The sequence below is a fragment of the Mytilus californianus genome, unplaced genomic scaffold, assembly GCF_021869535.1.
Source record: "Mytilus californianus isolate M0D057914Y unplaced genomic scaffold, xbMytCali1.0.p SCAF_6, whole genome shotgun sequence".
NCBI classification, from domain to species: domain Eukaryota; kingdom Metazoa; phylum Mollusca; class Bivalvia; order Mytilida; family Mytilidae; genus Mytilus; species Mytilus californianus.
In genome coordinates, this window is record NW_026262712.1 from 83,355,030 (window position 1) to 83,375,197 (window position 20,168).

The window sequence follows — 20,168 nt, forward strand, 5'->3', positions numbered from 1 at the left end:
CCATCCCTAGTTAGTCAGTGCAACTCCTCTGAAACCACACAACTGAATTTTATGAAACTTTGTAGTTAATGAGGACATAATATGTAGATGTGCAGATTCACAAGAATTTTTTATCAGTTGACTTTTGTAGGAGTTATGAGTCTTTGAACTTAGGAATCTGGTGATATTTTGTTTGCCCAGTGACATTGTGGGAGAGTGGGGTATGTGAGCATGCTCACAAACGTTCTTTAATTCCCAATGTTTTCCATTCTAAAATGTAGTGATGAGTTATGATTTTGATTCCAGAATGAAGCAGCCAATGAGGTATTGCAGAAACAGAGACAGGAAGCAGCAGTGTTGTCTGGGATAGATCTGACAAATTATGAGATAAGAGGATCAGAACATGACTGGCAAAAAGCCTTGTCAGGCTCTAGTGAGAAGAAAGGATTAGTTAGTGTTAAAAGGTAAAATACAAACGGAAGGAAAAGTTTGTTGCAAAGTTTTACAGTTTTGTGTAAGATATGATTTGAACCAATAATTTGTTGGTTTACAGATTTTTGATGTGAAAGAATTTGAGCCAATTTAGGCTAGGGTTTTATAATTTGTTGGATATACCGTAATCGGGCTTGTATAGTTCGCACTGGTACATAGTCCGCACCCCCTTCTCCCCACGAAATTTCAGGTAAAAAAACTTTGTGTAACTGTTAGAAAAGGTCTAATGAAACTCCGGTAATTTCAAATCGTGTGTGGTCGTTTGCGGTATTTTCTTGGAAAAACATGTTTTCCATCATTAAACAGAAGCTGAAACTGCTTGTAAATGATTCTAGAACACTTCACGATTGTTAAAATAAGTCTAAATCACACAAAAAACAATTTAGAAACTTGTGTATGTTTAAACCGGAAGTTTGAAAAGCACGTGTAAAAGAAGAAGAAAAACGGTGAGAGTCGAAATCCGTACATAATAGATATCACTATAATACGACTTTGAAAGTAAAACAGTTCCATCCTTATGTAAAACAGTGTTTAATATATCTATTATGTGACCAGGTGGTACAAGGCATGGATGAATTGAATGCAGAACGTTCAAATACTTTATTATATGCTATAAAGAAGGCAACGACAGATCTGAAATATACAGATAATGACAAATAAATATAACTTTACAAATAAATGCATATGAATATATCATTTTGTAGCAAATAATGTATATTATGTTTAATTACTCTATTGCAAATAAATAATAATGCAAAACTAGTTAAATGACAACTCTGAAAGTAAACAATTTGTTAATTAATGCTAATGAAAACTGTTCACTAAAGTAAGTTGACCATACGTCTCAATAAAATACTATACAACATTGAAAGTTTATTACAGGTAAAAAAGAAAATATAAAGTTTGAAATACAATTAGCAAAGTAAATGAAACTAAATAAAATATTTAAGACAAAAACTTTTAACCATAGATTAATTTGAAAAACCCTTAAACTATAAATACCTTATAATGCTGGCTACGGCTCATAGTGTTGTTTCTGGTGTTACTTATTCTGCATTGACAATATAGTTAAAAATTACAGTATATATAGTCAAAAGGTGAACTGTCAAACTGGCCAGAACCAGATAAAACAACTATTAAGAAAAGTAATTTGTCCAATAGCCAGTGGTGAGTAAATATCAAAGATCCTAGATAGAGTATTTGGATTCATTGAACCATATAATACAAATATATGTTCAATATAGTAAGATCATTATAATATAGAGTAAATAGATATAAACGAAGTACAAAGTTGGGAATAATATCAAATAGATAATTTGAATATAAATGAACTTGTCCACAATTACATTAATGTTTGAAGGGTCTTAAGCTAATACAAAACATATTTGTCAGTATGAAACACCAAAACGGAACAAATAATACCCGATTACGTTTTGTAATTTACACATCGTAAGCTGGTTTACGGTTGTCTTTTTGACTTTTTTTGTACCGTTTCATTTAAGCAGATACCAGTTTATTTTAAGCAATGCATTAAAAGAAACAAGAAATTTGTAATGCAGCGTTTAATTTTTAATAAATTTATCAGTATTAATATAATATTGAATAAAAATAACTTATAAATATGGATTAGGTAAAATTATTAGTTTGAAAAATGATAAGAGCGCCCTCTACAATATCAATAACAAACATGGCGGAATGTAAACAAACCACCTCACGAAATTAAATTTTTTCTCTTATTTCTTGCTTATTGTACTCTATAGTCCGCACCCCTGTCTGGCAGGTACAATTTTGGAGAATAAAACCGCGGACTATACAAGCCTTTTAACGGTATGACAAATGCAATCATGGAGATATTTCATTTTTTGAATAACTTAGAATAGAAGAATAAAATATTGTTGAGTGTTACGTATTATGAATCTGTTAACAGACTCATATGTATAAATTATCAGCTCTCTTAAATATATTTAAAAAAAATTAGAATTGGTGCTCATCCAGGGTAAACCAAAGACTACTAAATTTGTATTTGCTATATTTAGGCAAAGAAAGCAATATATTAGTAAAGAGTCAAAGGCTGATCGACTCGGAGACACAATAATTTGGGGTGATATGAATTCCCGTGGATTATTGCCTTGTGAACAAGCTTGTTAAAACTTTGGCTCAGCATACAGTTCTAATGCAACCCAGGATTCATTTCACATTAACATTGTCTAGTCATGAATATGCATGTAGTATTTGGTTCTATACTTTAAACATCCATGCATGATTCCATAAGATCAGGAGATTTTTAAATAATAGAAACAGTGCATTTTGGGATTTAAATAATTATTGGCTCTTTTTTTTCAGCAACAAAGAAAAGAAGCGAAAACCAGAATCAAATTTATTGGAGGAATTTTCAACTAGTGCAAAAAAGAAAAAAGATAAAAAGAAACATAAACACTGATTTTAAATTGATATTGATGTTAATATTTATAATACACAAAGAACATTTCTTGTTGTTTTAATAGTTGATATCATAATCATGTGAGCAGTTATTGAAATTGAAAGATTCCAGCTCATAACCTTCCTCACCCAAAAATCTGTTTGGTCTACTGTTATCTCTTGCCATTTGGTTCCAATTGTCTTAACCTTTCACATTTTTACATTTTGGGGTAAAAGATTGCATAAAATGAAATCTAAATCCTTGCATGATAGCTTTACCTTCCAGGCCTCATCTCTAGCTTTTAGAGTTCAAACTACATTGTGCAGTGAGATGAACATTCTTTAGAGCCTATCCAGCCAATGCCATGCAATTTTCAGGTCCATATTAAAACTTTTGTACAGTTCGAAAAAGTCTCAAAATAAAGTAAACATTTTCTATATAAGATAGGGAAATGTGTTATGATTGCCAATGAATCAACTCAAAGTTCACATAAGTGGACATAAGCAATTATAGGTCACAGTACGGCCTTCAACAATGAGAAAAACCCATACCATACAGTCAGCTTTATCTATGCATCTTTATAAACATTATATATGCATTTATACTTTAATAACATGGTAACTTTGATGCAGACATGATGTTAGTATCTCACACTAGGCATAATACATTAGCCAGATGAGCAATACAAGCTCTTCTTCAAAAATTGAGTTTAAATGATTCTGCAGACTCATTGGACTGATATTTTAACATGTCACTGTTACCAAAAGTAGATTATAGTGGTAAAATAAACAAAATCATATGTTGAAAAATCCGAAGAAGGCAAAAATACTATCATACTAAATTTGTCAAGAACTGATGAAATATATGTTATTTACCTTAATTGCTATCAAACACACCATTACTTTAATTTTAAAACTAGATGTGTCGTAAGACTCGTAATTGCAAAAATGGCACAACTCGCAAAAAAAGTTGTAGCCATTTTTACGAGTGATAATTTTCATAAAAAATGCAAACTCAATGTAGATTAACCTAAAATAGGTAGACTGTTTATTATTATTAATTCTAAATCAGCGGAGAGGAACGAAACCTAAACTCATTTCGGCAAAAATCAGCAGAGCGGAACCAAATGTAAACTCGATCTGTAACTCATCATAGTAGACTCGCGTACTAAAATTCAGCTCAATATATGCATCTGTCGTCATCCATTGTTCACTTTAAAAAAAATATTCTCAGAAACTACTGGGCCAGATTCAAAATTGGCCACAATTATCATTAGGGTATCTAGTTTAAATAATATGTCCGATGACACTGCCTGCCAACCAACATGGCTGACATGGCTAAAAATAGAACATAGGGGTAAATTGGTAGTTTTGTCTATAATCAAGAAAACCCCTATCAATAGAGAAAATCTGACTATCAATAGAGAATATCTGACAATGGCAGAAATGTTCAAAATTATGAGATCTACCTTTTGTCCATTTACATCAAAATTGTCAGATGACTTTTTATAGGAGTTATTGCCCTTTAATGACAAATTTTACCATTTTTAAAAATTTTTGCCTATTATCTTGAAAATTATAATAGAAAGAGAGAAACTATTATAACAGCTAAAATGATCAGCAAGACATGATCTTCAAATAAGTTAACATGGTCAAAATTGTCAAGACGACTCCTTATTGGAGTTGCTGCCCTTTAATGTCGAATTTTATCCATATTTTGCATTTTTTCCTAAAGTCTGAAAAAACTATAATAGATAAATAGAAACATAAATAAGAAAAAATTATCAGCTAGACAAGATCTACAAAATAAGTCAAATTTTGCAGAAATCGTTTGTAGACTCTTTATAGGAGTGATTACCCTTAAATAACAATATTTTATCCTTTTTTGTGTTTTGGGCAAAAACTAAAGAGAACAGAGAGAAACTGTAAAAGGAAAATGATAAGCAATACAAGATCAACGAAAAAGATTTTTGTAATGAACTCTGTTCTAGTCCACAATGTTAGGGAGTGTCTATTGTTGAGATCTAGGTGAGGGACACAGACTCTTTAAAGCCTCTAGTTTATTTCACTTCCTTCTACTCTTTAGGGGGGTGGGGGTGGGGGGGGGGGGGGGGCTTCCAATGATTACTTCATAATTTAATAAAACTGAGGAAAGCTGTTAGTGATGTTCTTGAGAGCGGTAGAAACAAAATCATATACATTGTGCATAGCTAGAAGTGTTTTATTCTTTTAAAATATAACAAGAGAATGTTCACCAGACCAGCTGTTTATAGAAAATGGCCATCCACTTGTCTTTTGATTGGTGTTTTATAAGGTTACAACTGAGATTTTTTACTACATGTATTGCTTGTTACAATAAGAATAAGGAGATGTGGTAAGAGACAACTATTCACCAGAAAACAAAGGGCGTGGAAACAACTTCAGGTTGCCATACGGTAATCAAGAATGAGCAAAATCAATTGGCCTGATGTATGCTAAAACATTAAACGGTAAAACAAATATGGCAGACAGCTAGTTAAGTAGTTATATTGGATACAAACACCATGATTTCCATACCAACAGACAAGCATGAGACACTTTGCTCTGCTTATCTTATTTAAATGGCTTCTAGCACGGGTTTACTTCTCCAAATAGTTCCAATAACAAATGCAGATGTATGATAAAAGCCATTTATTTGACACCTGAAATTAAAAAATTGGTTGAATATTTCAAGCATTTCAAATTTAATTAAATTTTATTAATAAATGAATAGAATGATACATCGTAGACACTTTTTAGTACAGAAATGTCATGAAATACCACAGTAGTGTCATGAATATGTCGTAAATGACATATTTGACCTAAACCAGCCATTTTTGTCGAGCCTGCGACTTTTGTCGCAGAAAGCTCTACATTGGGATAGTGATCCGGCGGCGGCTTTAGCTAACGTCTTAAAAGCTTTATATTTTAGAAGCTAGAAGACCTGGATGCTTCATACTTTGTATATAGATGCCTTATGTTACGAGGTTTCCATCTGTCATATGTCCATTGTCCTTGACCTCATTTTCATGGTTCAGTGACTACTTGAAAAAAAAGTCAACATTTTTTGTAATGTTAATTTCTTTCTTGTTATGAGTAAAAGGATAACTATATTTAGTATGTGCGTACCTTGCAAGGTCCTCATGCCCGTCAGACAATTTTCATTTGACCTTGACCTCATTTCATGGATTATTGAACAAGGTTAAGTTTTCGTGGTCAAGTCCATATATCAGATACTATAAGCAGTAGGCCTACTATATTTGGTATATGGAATGATTGTAAGGTGTACATGTCCAACTGGTAGGTGTCATCTGACCTTGACCTCATTTTCATGGTTCAGTGGTCAAAGTTAAGTTTTTGAGTTTTGGTCTTTTTTTCTAATACTATAGGCAATAGTTCAACTATATTTGGTGTATGAAAATATTTTATGATGTACATGTCAGTCTCGCAGGTTTTATTTGACCTTGACCTCATTTTCACGGTTCATTTCTAAGTGTTAAGTTTTTGTGGTTTGGTCTGTTTTTCTTCAACTATAAGCAATAGATCAACTATATTTGTTGTATGGAAGAATTGTAAGGTGTATATGTCTGTCTGGCAGGTATCATCTGACCTTGACCTCATTTTCATTGTTCATTGGTCAATGTTAAGTTTTCATGGTTAAGTTTGTTTCTTAGATACTATAAGCAATAGGTCAACTATATTTAATGCATACATTGATTGTAAGGTGTACATGTCTGTCTGGCATGGTTCATCTGACCTTGACCTCATTTTCATGGTTCATTGGTCAATGTTAAGTTTTCTTGGTTAAGACTGTTTCTTAGAAACTATAAGCAATAGGTCAACTATGTTTGGTTTATTGAATGATTGTAAGGTGTACATGTATTTCTCGTTTGGTTTATCTGACCTTGACCTCATTTTCTTGGATCATGTTAAGTTTATGTGTTACTTGTAGTAAAGCTTTATATTTAGGACTATCAACATAAAATCAATGGTTAGTAAAGAAGGCGAGACATTTCAGCGTGTGCACTCTTGTTACACATAGGTTTTGGGCAAATTATATTTGAGCCAAGGGTTTATTATTAACTACTGGAGATATTCTACCCACATTAACATCTTTAATTAAATTTGAAATCCTATTTAAAATTTTACGGATGCCATCACGAGTTGGTTGACCACTATAGACGATCTGTTCCACAGATGACGACGGATATGTTCCAATTGTAACCACAATACCGTCCTCATTTCTTCCAATGTGACCTACTGAATTAGAAAAAAAATAGGCGAAGGATACCAAAGTGACATTCAAACTCATAAGTCGAAAATAAACTGACAACGCCATGGCTAAACACAGAGAAAAAGACAGACAAACAATAATACACAAAACACAACATAGAAAACCAAAAACTGAGCAACACAAACCCCACCAAAAACTTGGGGTGATCTCAGGTGCCCCGGAAGGTTAAACAGATCCTGCTCCACATGTGACACCCGTCGTGTTGCTCATGTTAGTACAAACCTAATGATAAGTCACATTCGGGGAAAAGGGGACGGGATTGTAGTTACGACTATTGGAACATATCCGTTGTCATCTGTGAAACGGATAGTCCATAACGGTCAACCACATCGTGATGGCGTCCGTAAAATTTACGAACGAATGGTTTCAACTTCACCACTTGGAACTCTTGGTTTAACGGCTTTCTAGACTTACCACTGGTTTTGTACTTACATAACCAACACGACGTATTCTCAGTCTTTAGTTTTCTATGTTGTGTTTTGAGTACTGTTGTTTGTCGTTTGGACGTTTTTCGTTTTTGACATGGCATTGTCACTTTGTTTTCGATTATGAGTTTGAATATCCCTTTGGTATATTTCGCCTCTCTCTTAAATAAGACATCTTTAATTAAAAAAAATCTTTTCGATAAGGCCCTTGCTCATATTCACATATTGATGACAAGATCTCAAGGTGAGATGATGCAGTTTTCACAAATTTTTCTTAATTGCAAATATATGTAAATAAAAGCAACAGTAGTATACCGGTGTTCAAAAGTCATAAATCGATTGAGAGAAAACAAATCCGGGTAACAAACTAAAACCGAGGGAAACACATCAACTATGAGAGGAAAACAAAGGAACAACAGGAGCAATGAAGTGCAACAAAAACAAACGCCACCATACATAGAAACGAACTATTTGATAACAACTGCCATATTCCTGACTTGGTAAGACAGAGAATAAAACATACATTTGCTTTTTGTGTATTTTTGCTGTGTATTTACTGATTTTGTGTCATGGATGAATACCCCATATCCTTTGTTTTTCTATTTTATAATGATAACTGGCAGAATGTCTAATGAACATGTGATGGATGTTTTTTGATAGATTCAATATACTTTTTGGTTTTCGAAATTCAAGGAGCCAAAAAATAAACTGCCCTTATATCTACTCCTTCCAGGTTACAATTTGTTTTCAATCGCATTTCAATGATCAGACAGTCTGAGGTAGGAACGTATGTCCTTTTTTATCTCTTCTTTTGACTGTACATGACATGAAATGATCGAAGACAATAGCATACGCTAAACAGTCCATCCCTTTTGAAAATTAGTTTGGATAACGTTAACAAGTTTTACTCCACCAGGTGTGTATTTCGACCAACATTGTCCTCAGTGATGCACAAGGACAAAATATTTGAAAATCCACTGAAATGAATATAAACGTTGAAGAGCTGATGAAACAAAAAAACCGTACAAGGAATCAGAGATATGATATAAACATAAGATGTGGTTTGACTCAGTGAAACAAATATCCAACCAAAGATGGCTTTAGTTAATGCATCTATGACCAACCAGAGAACACATGACGTGGATATGAATATATAGACAACAGTAGTTTACTGATGTTAAAATCTCATTAGTCGAGAAAGAAGGCAGATCAAAATAACAAACATGCTATGCATGCATCGAAGCAACTATCGGTCACCGTATCTGACTAGTGGGCGTGTGATTCTCTGGGAGAGGAAACCTCCACCAGCAGTGGCATCGACCCAGTGTTAATTTATTTATCTGTTTTACTTTATGTTAAACAATACAATAATATTGTATTTTGCATACACATAGATGTTGATTATTTATTTGTCAGCTACTCGTTTTGAAAGTGGAAAAAAAATGTAGACATAAAAAGTCAATTTTCCCTTTTTAGAACTACTGGGCTACTTGTCAGAATATGTTGTCATTTCATGACATCCTATCTGAAATGAACTTTTCGATTTTTCAGAAAAGTAGTTTCAACCAAACATTCAGTATTTCACTAATCCAACACAATATTCATATTGAGCAAGTCCCCAGAACTCTTATAAAATCACCGGGGATGTAGAGCTGGATTTACCTACTGAGATACTTTGAACACGATCTATAGACTGATGGCAACAAGGAAATGTCTTGAAGACAGGGGTGTCCCGCTCGGCGCTTATTTCCATTTTCGATGGAACTCCCCCATTTTACACAGCTGTTAGTCCATATCATGATAAATAAAGAGTACGGTACAAAATTTCATGAAGATTCGACTTGAAACTTTTTAGGAAATCATCTTAAACGCAAAGGTAAACCAAAGTGTAACTGACGAACTAACAGATGGACGAACAGACAGAAAAACTATATTTACCACAACAATGTTGTCTGAACATAAAACATGAAACTGATCATCAACCTTACTTGGATACATTTGTCTCTTTGGAGCACACACAGAGACGCTAGTAGCTAGTGCCCTATGCGCTAGTGGTGACCATCGCCCATAGTGTCCATAGTGTATTTGAAGCAATAACCCAGACCAACGTAAATTTTTTTTAAGAAACAAAAATGGTCCAAAAATGATCATAACTTGACAATTTGATAGCTTATCAGGCTCTAGATACAATGAAACGAAGACTTATAACCGACTATAGATACAAAAAGGGTCACAAATAATTCAAAATTGATTATTTGAAAACTGCATGTTGATTTAAGATGAAAATCGAACTTAACTTGTAGTTTATAGTGCTAAACAATTGGGAACAAATGAAATAAATCTTTGATCCGTTCTCAAGTTTTCATCTGGATACCACCATGGGACGGTCAGACAGATGGAAGTACAGATACCCATCCATGTAATACTTCTCTACTGCGTGTAGTGGAGTATAATAAAGTATACAAAAGTGTGACAGATGGCAAGATCGTTTTTAGCGTGGGTGAAGTCGCAGGTCGTTTTTTTCCAAATTTTACAGGTCGCAGGTCGTTTTTAGAAGGCCCTCAGGTCGAAATTCGCCTCTAAAAGGCCGGATGACGCAGATTGTTTTTGACCCTGCGGGAGCCTCCTTTGATGCCAATCAGCTATACGGGTTTGATGAATGATTAATTAAGTTATAAATTTTCTTTTCTAATGAAGTTGTATGTACTTATGTCCGTTGTAAATGTTTTTTTTTTGGTATTTGGTTTGACGAACGATGCATTGAATACATATATTTTTTTGCACTTTTTAAAGGCAACATAGAGGTTTTAAGGAATACTTTTCAACCTCTCAGTTGTGGTGTCGAAATTGAGGAAGAAATAAGGCGAGGTTGCTTCTAGTGAGTTTTAGTCTATTAAGGAAGAGAATGCTGCTCTTGTTTCTTAAGTGACAATGATCTAGTCAAATCCCTTTTGTGGATAAAGTAACTGTAATAGCAGTACGATATACACCTGAAGATGGTCCATGTATTTATTTCGGTTTCGGAAAACTTTGAAGTTGTGATAAGTCAACTGATGACATCTTTTCATATCAATAATCACATATTGTATATCCAGTAACAAGTTTTTCATAAAATTATTTTCATTTACTTTCAGAAGAAAATTGTGTGTCCTCAGTTCTCACCAACTTCGCCTTTTATTTGTCCTTTTTAGCTTTGTTATTCGAGCGTCATTAATGAGTCTTGTGTAGACGAAACGCGCGTCTGGCGCACACAGTATTAAGTCTGCATGGTATCTATGATGAGTTTATTGTTGTTAAGTCTTTGGTTTTCTGTGGTGTTCTGTGAACGGTTTTTCTTTTCGTCTTTTTTCTTTTGGCCATGGTGTTTTTATTTGAATTTCTGTTTTTGATTGCCCCCTTGGTATATTTTTTACTTTTTTATAATACAAGTGCACATGGACCATATGTTTTATCAGTGTTTATCGGTATGATAAGTTCTTTGCACATATTTGTATTAAATCCATGTTACTACTTTAACATTAACTTATACTCCAACATAGTTTGCCCAATTCAATTAATTTAAACAAAACCAAGTATTTTTAAAGTAGTATTTACTAGTAACATACTTGAACAAAGCCAAACAAAAAACAAGCGTTGTTTAAACAATTTATTGCGTAAATCTTCAATTATAAAGTGTAAAATATATTACATTGCGTGCATACATATTGCTTAAATTTGTAAAAAAAAACGACGGATTTTTAACTGGAAACACAACAGTGTTTCATCAAAGTATTTTAAATATCTAAAAAAAACATTAAATGAAAAAAAAACTTTTAACTCAACGATAAAATGTTAAATAAACATAAATTAAGGAACATTGGTTTTAATGCTGATCTATATTTTAACAGATTAAGGTGGTCAACATACATGTAACAGACCTATGTGCAAGACCTTTCAAGGACACACCGGTCATTTATAGGGATATTTTTGTGTATTTATTATCCGTAAAACCATGTTTTTCCATCATAGAAGAATAAAGAATTTAAAGCATTTCAGATCATACAAAAGCTTACACGTGCCATTGATATATAAATTAAATATACATGTAATAATATCACAGATAATATTGTAGCACCAATTAGTGTATACAAGTAGATAAAAAAAATAACCTACACATGTTTCTTATTGGTACAATCTGACTATACAAATTATGACCTCTAACTTGAATTGAATGAAGAAAAGTATTCTTTTAACCGCACCATACTTCTTATGGGCCATAACATTAGAATATACGCCTACTTCATACAACAAAGTAAAAAGGATTGTCGATGGTGAAATTTATGACTATGAAAATGTTAGGTTTTAGTAGAAAATATGAAACTTATATGGCAATGACAAAATTATTTGATATTTAATTTGTTGTAAATATTGCTTCAAAGGTTATTAAACTACAATCCTTATTTATTCTAACAAGAAGGTGGAAATATTGAAAACAATACTTGCTGAAAATTTTGTGAAAATGTCTAATATCCTTTGTCACGCTTCGCAATAACCCTTTGAAATAGTCGAGCGTGTTACATAACATCCTTTCCATATCATTAATTAGTAATAACTACAAAAATATTCAAATTATAGGCAATACATTTTTAAGAACACAAAGCAATAACAAAATAATTACTGTTCAGAAAGAAATCAGCATGAAGTATTATTGTAATAAAAGCTGGCATGTTGAAGCCAATTATTTGGTACTTGTGCGCCTAATAATATTTTATTTTCCCAATATCAAATGAAAGTGATAGTCAATCGTCGAACTGGGTGGTAATATTTTTCTTTAAATTATACTGCACTTGCTTTACACTTAATACAAAATTTCAGAAGACATATGCTACGGGATCACATAAGCAGTTGAAAAATTGAAATTGCGACTATATACACCCAGTTAAAAAAATCTTTCAGATTAATTTTCCGTTGAATATGCAATCAAACTTTTACTTAGAAAATGTAAATAAACTGTTGACCCTACCAACGGCATACCGAACTTACGAAAACTAAGAAATAATAAAAAAAAAAAGAGAGTTACCAAAACATACCGTACTTAAAAGCAAAACATCACTTTACTATGTTTCTACAATATTATTGAACGTTTGATTGACAAAGGCTGACTATAAAAATAAATAAATAATTCTGGACGAGCTGATTACACAAAAAAATAACAACAAAATGATATTTAAAGACAGGCATTTCATAACAGTATTAAATACTGTCAACTAAGATGTAGACACAGTTTCTGTGTCCAATCTCTTTATCAAAAATGACCAAGAAGTTGTTAACACAGTGTCTGTATCAATACTGACACAGACTAAGATGTCGACACAGTTTCTGAATCAGTAATGACAAGACATCAATACAGTTGTGTCAATACTTACAATATGTTAATACTGTTTCTTGGCCAATACTGTTCAGTTAGATGTCAACACAGTTTTTGTGTCAATACTGAATCGGGATTTAGTTTTTTACGATTAAACAGAAGACATTTATTCTGACAATCATGACTTCATCATTAATAGATGCCACCAACAAGACTTAACATGCAATACTGACGTTAAATGATTATCGACAATGATGACATGAAAGACAAACTTTTGATACATATACATAGAATTGAGTGCCATTTCTACGGATGATTTTATAAACAGAACGGTGAAAAGTGATATTTTGCCAATGAACAATGACAAGCTGGTACTAAAGTGTTCAAGAAAAAAACATTAAAATATTATGCACATGAAGGAAGAAGGTATGATAAGCCACAGTTCATATCGCTTTGAACTCGAAACTCAAAATGTATTATGAGTATATCAAATATCATCCTTTAAATGTGCACAAGTATGCAAGATATCTGAATCAATATTTTCCTATGAAACTTGCGTAGATCTTTCTTGAAACGTCTTGCATTTAAGAAAAAGAAGTAAAATCTGCCAAAATTACATAAAATGTGATCTTCAAATTACTATTTATATAGGCAACAACATTACACATATCAATAAAAACAAAATCACATATTAAGAAAGAAAAAGGGAAATCTTTAATCATAAAAAAATGTATTTTGCAATTTTAAAGGACAGCTAATGACTCATACCTTCTCCTTATATATTATGTACGAGTTAACATATGTTTTTGAGATTTTGCTGTTTCTCTTGTTTGAGAATAACTTCCGAACAAACTTTTTATATTATTAGTCATAATCTTCTTCCTCTTCTTCCTCTTCTGATGACTCATCTGGAGCTTCACCAAACATATCTTCCCCACCTTGCTCTAACATTGTCAATGTGTTCTTTGACGTAAGTTTAAGAACAACGACGTCAGGGACTACTTGTAAACCAAATGTTATAAGCTGACCGTTCAGAGCTATATTTACACAGTTTATACGCATGTCTGGTGTGAAAATGGCTATGACAGATGCTTTTTCAATATCCCAAATAGAAATATCTCCAGCATACACTACAGCTCGCTTTCCCTCGTTTATGACGAATATTTTACTCTCAGTGCTAAACTCTAACCCACGATAACCTTTTATCTTTTGCAAAGACCTGGAATACATAGGATCCCATATATGCAGTTCATTCTTTCCTCTGCCTATGATCACACGTGACGCATTGTCTGTGATTCCCAATGCCATAACGTCACTTTCATTTTTCAATCTTTTTTTAACATTTCCAGTCGTGCAGTCCCACAAAGTGACAAAACTCATCTTATTTTCCTCGTCGTAATTTGCATGAACTATGTAATCGCCCTCGTGTGTGATAGCGGACACATGTAAAAACAACATTGAAGTTTCACTCACCATAGTCTGCACATGTTTTTTGTCGACTATGTCAAAAACACACATATGATGAGCAAAGAAAGACGCTACAATAATACGATGGTTTCCGCTTATGACGTATTGATCAATGTTATTGTCTTTTTCATTTTTCAGTTCATCTATTCTTTTCTTTTCAACTTCCATTTCCTTTTGCTGTCTCCTCTTTTTCGCCGATAATGTTTCGGATCTACGATCCCATGGCGTCATTGTTACTCCAAGACCAGGTTTGTTAAGGAAGGAATTTTCCTTAACTCCAATTCCCCTTTTCTTTTCTATATCTGCAAAGTTTGGCCTGATTCTGTCATCTGGGTTTCTGGTATTCATGTTCCAAATAACAAAATGATTTCTAGAATCAGATAAACTAAGGAGACGGTCATCATCAAGGAGCACATATTCATGCGCCGGTAATGGCGGGATGAAGCAACTGTCTAATTTGCGTATAAAGCGTTTTGACTGAAGGTCATATGTTAGAAGAGTTTTAAAGACCGGTCTTGATGAATCTGTATTTGCAGAGAATCCCTTATCAGTCAATACGATGACTCTTGTATTCCGAATCAGGACAACATCGGATGAATCCGAGAGCCCCCTTTCTATTCGGACAGCCTTGTCCAAACATTTTGCTTTTGCAACATTCCAAATGCTTACAGGACCATTGTTCATTTGTCGGGCGACCACATATCTTGGATTGTCAACCATTGGCACAATTTGATTAACGCCAAGGTTTTTCTTTAATTTAGGTTGACTCTGATTTATTTTTGCACTTATGTTCCATATGTGCAAAGAACGGTCATTTTTACTAGCAGTGAGACAGAACCTAAAATCTGAACAAGCTCCCATCGTAGATACACCCGAGTGACGGGCTAAATGCTTGTGGTCTTCGGTTTCCACGTTCCAGATTGCTATATCGGTGGTACTTGTTTGTTCGTTTGCATTTATGCAAATGGCATGAGATCCGATATAATTCAAATGCATCTCAGTTATGCGATCATGTATACAACCACGGACACTACGGAGGTATCGACCTTTTTTCTGCTCAAACAATTCTAGCTGAAATATTTCATGAAGTTTCATAAAATGTTGTCTGCATGCCATAATATAGTAGTCTCTTGTAATACCAAGACTTGTAACAGAGGAGGAATCCTCGCTGCACTTTAGTGTGTGCATATGTTTCCCTGTTCTGGCATGATGAACTGCTCCTTCGTTTGCTCCCCTAAAAGCAACAAGTATTCTTTCGTCAAACGAATTTGGGGCAATTAGAACAGATCTCTCTTGAAATACTTTATGATTGTCAATAGTTACAGAAGATAACATTGGATAATCACTTTTTCCTAAGTTCCAAGTGCGTAACATGTTACTGCCATCAAACAATGCACACAAATATTTCCCTTCACCAGCAATTCCAATTTCCGGTGGATCTACATATTTATCTATTACTAGTACAAGTTCATTGTAGCGAATATTCCAAACTTTTATTACACTACCCTCCACAGTTACTATTAAAGCATTGTTCATAGCAGGACGAATTAATCGAACATTTGTTCCAACGTTTTCAATTGTTCGCATTACTTTTCCAGTTCTTAGATCCCATAACTTCATTGTATTATCCTTTGAACAAGTGAGCGCTTTTAATCCATCTGTTGTTAAAGTCACTGCTGTAATGGGATCAGTATGTCCAGAAAGTAGGTCAAATAGTACACCTCCAGGTTGTGTCAAACATCCAATTGATGGAATTAAGGATAACACAGACGGCACTTTCGCTTGGTTCATAAAAGTATGCAAAAATGGATATTTTCGTGGGTCCCCGGGTGAAGTCGGAACATCTTTGGCTAGAACTCCTTGTAATCGACCTACCATTTGAGAAGCTAACTGTCTCGGGTCTTTAGTAAGTGCTTCGCCGGATAATTGTATGGCATCTGACAGTGTTCTTATGTCCATGTCACCTGGTTCAGTCATAAGAGATGTTTGATACTCCTCTACCAGTTCTCTAAGAGATGTGCCACACAACTTGGCAAGAACCCACTCAAAATTGCATAACGTATGACTTTTGAAATTTTCCATTTGTTGTGAATACAAAAGATGATATGGTAGTTCATTTGTTTTCCTTACATTGTAGAAAACTTCCTCATCCTCGGCCTTGGATTCAAAATGCATTGGCTGGGAAGAAACATATCGAAGACTTCCTCGTGTATTTCCACCGAACGGTTTTGGTTTCTCTGCCCATTCTCCCATAAAGTATTCAGCCATTGCCTTGTGGTAAGATGGTGCTTTATCTTTGTTTTTTAGATATCGGTCTGTTGCAGCTTCGTTAAACTGACCATGCGACCATCGAATTGTATTAATATTGTACGTCTTACTTTCTGTCAGGTAATAACTAAGCTCCTCTCTGATTTTTACCCATATGACTTGTGGAAAATGGCGACGTGGAGGTGTATACCTAACTGTAACTTCATCCATCACAGCATCATCAAGTGACAGAAGGTCTTCCATCTCATTATCCGTCAACCCACTCCTGGAAGCAGCAATATAACCTAACGCACGTTTGATGGTAGCTTCGCCATATTTTAATTCCATTTTAGAAAATTTGAAACCAGCCATTTTCTTGACAGTATCCATCAACTTACAATGCTCAGGATCCATATAAGACGTCCACGACAACGCCTCATCATATGCGACTTTTAGAAAAAGTGGAAGTGGACAGGCAGTGAACTTGTCAATAATCAAATCAAACTGGTATTGTTGAAGAGCACGATTATCTTTCATCAGCCAATGATTTAATATTTCAACTGCATCTTCAACCGGTAAATCTGGTAATTCAATAAAAGCATCATTACGCAACATCTTTTTCATTTGTGGGAGACATTCATATTTTTCATCAGGACTAGTTGACACGATGACGTGTGCATAATGTGGTAATTTCTTCGGTAACCAGCTCATCTTGCGCCCATCATGTTCATCTGAAATTATTGATGCAGAAAGTTAAATAAATTAGTGTTTAAAATTTTAAATTCATTAATCACTGGTAACGAGTGTTGTTTAGAGAATTTGTTGGATTTTCTTACATCACATTTAAATATTTTTTATATTATTTTAATATGGTGATTTCTTACAAAAGATAAATGTTCACTATCATTCATCTGCCATTATTTTATCACATATACATATATATATCTTAATGTTCAAAAGTTCAAAAAGAAAGAACGAAACGGTGCAGATAAATAGCTAACTGCATAACAATACGAAATGACTTTTCTAAACATATAAATCTCTACATGAGGCGGTTATTTTGATTATCATGCAGGCCTCAACATTTATCACTTTTCGAATGTTTACTAGTAACAAAGAACACAACAACCATAATAGTAAGAAGATAACCAGCTAGGTCTGACTTATGCCTTTTTGTCCGACAAACATTACTTTTTACAACTAAACTGATGGGAAATGAAAAAAATCCCACATTCGTCGCCTCAACCTCTCTCAACATGTGTTTACAAAAATAAAAATAACTGTGAGTACAACATTAAACACGAAGAAAGTTTTTTTCTGTGAGACGCATAGGAAAACTCCAAGAATTGCACCAAACACAGACATCGGCAAATATGTTAGATAAATCTGAATGCCTACATATTACCAATTTGTCATGGTCCTGGTAATGATTCTTGCTATTTGTTACGACAAATGATGTATAAAATGGTCCTACTCTGTTTTAATTGTTGGCACTCAAAGTGTGTCTGCTTGCGCCGAGACTTATAATTTTGATTAATTTCGTTATACTTTGTTACCTTTATATCTGATACCAATTTAGGTAAGAGGACTATGTTTGACAGTTCACAATTATACAGGTATATGTTAAATGCAACAATCTGCAAATTTAAATGAAGTTTTTGAAGGAATTGGAAAACATATGTTTTTTAATACCTTGTAGTATACCTTTGTGGTATCCGTCAATTGAGCTTATTTGTATTCAAGCTATGCCATCCACTTTTTCGAGAGAAAAAAAAGAAGAAAAGGTTTAGCTTCAAAATCTAGATAAAACATATGTAAAAACATCAGCCAAAATGAATTTACCTGTAAGCTGATCTAGCGAGTCAATGAGTACTACTAAATGAGTCTGCTCTGTTGCTTGTGACAATAGTTGATTGAAGAAGTTCATGAGTCCTTTGTACTCCTGTTTAAGAGAAAATATAGTTTATAAGCCAATACTTTTATAAACGAACCATTTCTACAAATCAAAGAGTCATAGAATTAGAACAACAATGTATTCGTTCTCTTGACATTATTCCTGAAAAAGATGCATTTTTTTTTTAAATGGTTGTGATCATGCCATTAAATTTTTGTTTGTATTTTAAAAGTTATAACATTTGTTTAAAAATCGTCAATGCTGTTACAGTTTATATAAATTGAGATGTAAACTGACCGTCGGCATGTCTTCATCGTCTGCATCCAAAATAAAACACAGCTGTTGACAAATATCTCTGAGAAGTGTTCGCACATTTACCGATGATGTTGTTTTACCAATGGATCGTATAACCATTCTCGCATCCACCCTAAAAAAGAATATACTAGATCAGTAAAAAATAATTTATGTTTGTGTTGCTCATGTTTATTTATATTTTCTCACAAATATTTCGTTTTATGTAACCTAGCTATTGTGTTTCCTCAGATATTTTAGAGGCACTATTAGTGAAGGAATGATATCGTTTTCCAAAGTAGTATTTGAAATAAAGTACAATGGGATTGACAGAATATTTTTGATATCTTGTTGAAGATATAAATGATAGTGACTACTTTTATTCAAGCTGGAATAAAAAAAAACTCATCAAAGATACCAGGCTTATAAAACTAGTAAAACTCACGTCTTGAACCACGTCTTTGTATCCCTTGCTACTTTTGACAGTAAAGCTGTTTTCCCACTACCACCAGGGCCGTAAACTACCAATGGAGATCGACAGTTTGATAACAGATAGGATTTTATAAGCTGTAGTTGCTCTTGTCGACCTTGGAAACTTCTTGCTCTGAAAAAGAAACACATTCATAAAAATTAAAACGTTTTCAGCAACTGCAATAAAGAATATTAAATTTTCAACTATATGAAATAAATAAATAAAAAATACTTACAGCATAACTGATTTTGTTAAATATCAAATATGTGTATTATGTTCCACTTATTCAATCAGTGAACTTATTTGCAAATGGTATTAAATATGATTTAAACTGCGTACTTACAAATTAAGTATATAAAGTTTCAATTTGAAAAAATAGTATTTCTTAAGTACCTCTGTTGACAGAAACTGACATGATGTGACACTTCGTCAAATAATTTCATCTTGTTTTCTTGATTTTTCATAGCTTCTAGATCCTGGTAAAGGCGATTCTGTATAGTTTCCTGGAGCTGTTTACACATTTTGTCGAGGTAAACCTGCTGATAACGACCACCACTCGTTTTTATTCCTCCAGCAACCCATTCAATCTCATAAGGCAAAACATTAGCTCCAGAAACCTATGAAGAGTATTGTAAATATATTATTATTTTCAAACGATTTCATGAAAAAGTATTTAAGGAATCAATCAAATTTTCTAAATTCTTTTGAATATTTATTAATCTTTTATCATATTAATATGTCTCCTCTTACTTTATAAATCTTAGCGATCGACGATAGTTTGTATGAATTGGTTGCCTTTTGATGAAACTTTACTGTTTCTATCA

General features: G+C 33.5%; 2 protein-coding genes across 6 annotated transcripts in view; one reads left to right on the forward strand and one right to left on the reverse strand.

Moving 5' to 3' along the window:
* The window catches only part of LOC127705181 (RNA cytidine acetyltransferase-like), a 33,310-nt gene extending 30,351 nt beyond the window's left edge, over positions 1-2,959 (forward strand). Inside the window, 2 exon segments of the mRNA XM_052209433.1 lie at positions 286-443; positions 2,815-2,959. Of these exon segments, the coding sequence (XP_052065393.1) occupies positions 286-443; positions 2,815-2,911 (255 nt within the window). The 3' untranslated portion in view covers positions 2,912-2,959.
* An 8,298-nt stretch (positions 2,960-11,257) lies between these two features.
* The window catches only part of LOC127705178 (uncharacterized), a 61,746-nt gene continuing 52,835 nt past the window's right edge, over positions 11,258-20,168 (reverse strand). For all 5 annotated transcript variants that reach the window (XM_052209427.1, XM_052209428.1, XM_052209429.1 and 2 more), the window contains 5 exons: positions 19,738-19,961; positions 19,318-19,476; positions 18,879-19,008; positions 18,530-18,629; positions 11,258-17,418 (listed from right to left, as the gene is read on the reverse strand). In XM_052209427.1, coding sequence (XP_052065387.1) covers positions 13,838-17,418; positions 18,530-18,629; positions 18,879-19,008; positions 19,318-19,476; positions 19,738-19,961 — 4,194 coding nt within the window. In that variant the 3' untranslated portion in view covers positions 11,258-13,837. The remainder of the gene's footprint in view (positions 17,419-18,529; positions 18,630-18,878; positions 19,009-19,317; positions 19,477-19,737; positions 19,962-20,168) is intronic.